The sequence below is a fragment of the Mus caroli genome, chromosome X, assembly GCF_900094665.2.
Source record: "Mus caroli chromosome X, CAROLI_EIJ_v1.1, whole genome shotgun sequence".
NCBI lineage: Eukaryota > Metazoa > Chordata > Mammalia > Rodentia > Muridae > Mus > Mus caroli.
This window is the reverse complement of record NC_034589.1, coordinates 145,978,253-145,982,295: the sequence shown is the minus strand read 5'-3', so window position 1 is coordinate 145,982,295 and position 4,043 is coordinate 145,978,253. Positions and strand designations below refer to the sequence as shown.

Below are 4,043 nucleotides of genomic sequence, written 5' to 3'. Positions count from 1 at the left end.
TCTCTCTCTCTCTCTCTCTCTCTCTCTCTCTTTCTCTCTCTCACCCCCCCCACCTCAGATGTTGAACGTTCAGGAATGAAGTCCTGTCTGCAAGTGATGGGTGGGTGGGGACTTCAGAGGGACTCCCAAATTTCTCTCACCTCTGGGGACTCAGCAGTCTAAGGTAGGCGAAGGCTAGTCCAACTGGCGACCCACAGTCACCATTGCAAACCAGTCAGAACTCTTGAAGTTCAAGGAGAGAGGGAAGAGAAAGGAAGAGGTAGGGCATGATCCCCCCATGTCATCCTTGAGTGGCTTTTCTCTCCCTTGTGCACAGGGAGTGTTGTCATCTGCTGATATGCAGTATGTCCCAGTGATCCCATCACCACCATGCCACCTGAGGCAATGCTTTCAGAGTGGAGTTACAAATGCATTTGCTGTCATATATACTTGTTTGATGTGAGATTAAAACCAAAAGCACTCTGTCCACCTGAATTACCATTAGAAGCCCCGCCCCCTTCTGAAGAAGTGAAGAGACAGGTTCCTGAAGCTGCTTTTAAAGTAGGGATAACTTGGTCATTTTTTTTTTAACTTGGGTCATTTTCCATGCTTTTCTTTCCTCTTTCACTGTGTTAGGACAGAAACTGGTTGTTGTTGGGACTATAGCACTGAAAATTACAGATACTGTCCTTGGACCCATGAAGCTCACACTCTGGAGATGCGTTATGAAACCAAGAACCAAGCTTGGGAAAAACCCTACAGCAATGAAGTAACATTGAAAGCCAATGGGCAAAGAAGAGCTTCACCATGCTTTGATGTCGCTAGCTTGCTGAGAGGCTTTGTATATCTGCCTGAGTTGGGGGTGAAATGAAACAAGCAGAAAGCATGGCTAAGATATGTTAGGGAATATTTTGTTCTTGTTTTAGAGACAGAGTTTTCCCTGTGTAACAGCACTGTCCTGGACCTCACTCTGTAGACCAGGCTGGCCTTGAACTCAGAGATCTGTCTGCCTTTGCCTCCCAAGTGCTGGGATTAAAAGTGTGCCTCACCACTTCCCAGCCAGAATAAAATTTTAAACCTGGGAAAATCCCATGCTGTGCTGTGGGAGTAAGGGCTGACAGGGCAGTCATGTTGTTCTTCCTTTCTTGGTACTTGCTGAGGTCTGGTGTCACTGCCAAAGCTATGGGTACAGGTTTTGTTTTTCTGGTTTACAGAGGTTCCTGAATCATCTCCTATACTCCCACCATCTTATGACCTCTGGCTGGATAGGCACAGGTGAGTAGCAATTCACGGTGCTGTGAATTAGTAATACCGGTATCATTAAGTAATAAAAGTCCAAATCCTTTCAATATTATTGACATGTCAATTGCCCTTCCCCAGAAAGAAAGCAGCTTTTCATCATTTGAATTTGATTGTAATCAAAGAATGTGTTTAATCAATCTTTCTAGTGGAACCAAATAAGTCTGAATTAATCCTCAGGAAGCTGCTGAAATAACCACTTTAGGGAAACATAAAACCTTACAAGGCAGTGTCTGCTTGGGAGGAGCTACAGAACAAAATACATGGGTGCTGTGCTCGTCAAAACACACAGGGTAAAAGACTTTTTACTATATCGTTTGTGGTTGATAATAAGCTTAATTCATATACTTAACTGTCTTTTGTACATTTCTTAGCCTCACAAAGAGTACTCTTCGTCTTCCTAAAAAAAAAAAAAAAAAAAAAGTTCCAGTCCAAACCATCAGCCTCTGTAGGTTGTCTTAATTGCTACTTTGCACTGCAATGGACTATGACTGATTTTTGGCACATGCTATCATACACAATGTTCCTAAAATAAAATGCTCCAGGATATCCCAGGAACTCTTAGAAGGCTTTAAAAGGGGACTAACACACTGAAAGAGGAACTTTTGACGACGACAGTTCAGACAAGGAGAATGACTGTCATAGCAGAAATCTGTAACTAATTGAGATCTTGAAGTGGATGCAGACTGTCCTTGCCACCTAACTTATCATGGTTAGGGGGAGGTTGAGAATCCACTTTTGATAAAGACAATTTTTTTTCCTCCCCAAGTGACTATACGTTTAAATAGCTAAAACATCTGTGCAGCAACCTAGTAAAACATGTATACTCGGAATGCTTGAGCAAAAAGCCTGCCAAACAATTGCTTGAGAGGGACTTTGCTGAGGGAGAGCACCAAGATAAAGCAACTGCTGTTTGTTTTGTCTAGTCAAAGGCGAGCCAAGGCAACCAATATTTTGAGTTTCTTTTATTTCATTTGTGAAGGATTATTTGAGAAAGGGTGTCGAGGGGAAGTTTCCTGACAGGAATTTTTAAAGCTGTCTATTAGCAGACGAGCAAGAGAGTCTTGAATATCAAACGCCTGACAAACTTTTGAGACCAGCCACCAAACCACGAAAAGTGACTTTCTTTCTAAGTCTTCTCTCCGGCCCTTCTGATGGAAGCAGAAACAGGGAGCACCATGGAGACTGGAAAGGGGACCAACCGAGGCATTCGGATTGCACTGGCCCTGTTTATTGGTGGCACCCTGGTGTTGGGCACACTGCTCTTTCTAGGTAAGTGGAGCTCCAGAGACCAGGAGACTGAACTGGGCATCTCTGGAGACTCTTTCTAATTCTTTATTTTAGAAACCCTTGTCATCATGCAGGCTGTTTGCTTATGCTAAAAAATAAAAATATACTCTCAGTTTCAATCAGCTATATCAATGTGAAAAAGGAGGCTTAAATATTAAATATATAGTCCAGCATGCAAACTGGATTAGAAAGTAGTTTGGAATGGCTGGTGGATTCGGTTGCACTGAGGGAAAAGACTATGTATTTATTGCATTTCACAAATTGAGTGTTTATGAATTCATAGTTAGATGCTTGCATTTGTTTTTTTGGGGAACAAACCACACTGGAATTTATTTTTATTTGACTTTTGTTCATGTTCAGTTGAACAAGTTACAAAGTGCAATCCACAAAAGATAAATCAGTCCTTCAATGGGATTCTTTGAGTCTTTTTAAATCCAGTGATTTTGATGGATGCAAAATGGTTAACTTCACTTTTCTAATAGATTTAAAAATGAATGTGAAGGAAAGCAGAGGTTTTCCTCTTAAGATTTGAAAAGCACCGTGATTCAATTATTGTTATAACTCCTGTGAGAATGATGTTTTCTGAGAGAATGTGGAGACAAAAGCATATTCCTAGAGGGGAAAGAAAGATGAAATCTGTTAGAAAGAGACAGGGGATGCCCAAAATTTTAGACTTTCCAAACTCCTGCTATTTTTCTTTGTAACAGTTTTCTTATATAACTCATAGTATTTCATTGGCTTGAAGGTCACCTAAAAACAAGCCCTATACTTAAGGGATTCTAGGTGTACTGAAATGCAGCAGGATTGGAAACATTTTTTGGCATAATCACGATGCAGGAGGCCATGTTTATTTTGGCAAGAGAAAACCAATAATTAACTTTTAAAAGAGTTAGCCTTGTGCGGTTGAGAACCCTGCTAAAAAGAGCAAACCACCTTTCCATGTTTTCTGTGGCTAAAGACTTAGGAAATTGGATCAGTATATCACTTTCTGGTGAAGCTAGACCTCCCACTCCTGTGACTGAATCTGTGGTTCTTGAAAACTGTTGTGAGGTTTCTCCAAAGTTGGTTTTAGATGATCAACTTACTGAAATTTAAAACTGGAGGAGAAATGTTAAGGGCATGCCAGGGATCTACGTATGACATGGGAAGTGCCTAAGAGGTTAGGTTTACACATACTCCCAGACTTACAAATCCAAGTGGTCATCATGTAAGTCAAAATATGTCTTCTTTTCAGTGATGTTAATAGCATTTTGCAACCCCTTTCAATTCTACCTTAAGATGATCAATGATAGCAAGTCTTTTTGTGTGTGTGTGTGAGAAGATGATTTGTTGACACAAGCACGAAAAATTTTAGGTAAGAGTTCACTAAGTCAAACATTGCTATTTCGGGGAGCCCTGATTTAAGGAGAAGGGGAGGAAGTCGGGGGAGGGACTTTGTGACTGGGTCAGTCATTGGGATGAAAAAAAAAAAAAAA

General features: G+C 40.9%; 1 protein-coding gene across 1 annotated transcript in view; it reads left to right on the top strand.

Annotated features, from left to right (window-relative positions):
* The first annotated feature begins 1,904 nt into the window (after window positions 1-1,904).
* The window catches only part of Phex (phosphate regulating endopeptidase homolog X-linked), a 238,258-nt gene continuing 236,119 nt past the window's right edge, over window positions 1,905-4,043 (top strand). The window contains exon 1 of the mRNA XM_021152917.1: window positions 1,905-2,550. Within this exon, the coding sequence (XP_021008576.1) occupies window positions 2,433-2,550 (118 nt within the window). The 5' untranslated portion in view covers window positions 1,905-2,432. The remainder of the gene's footprint in view (window positions 2,551-4,043) is intronic.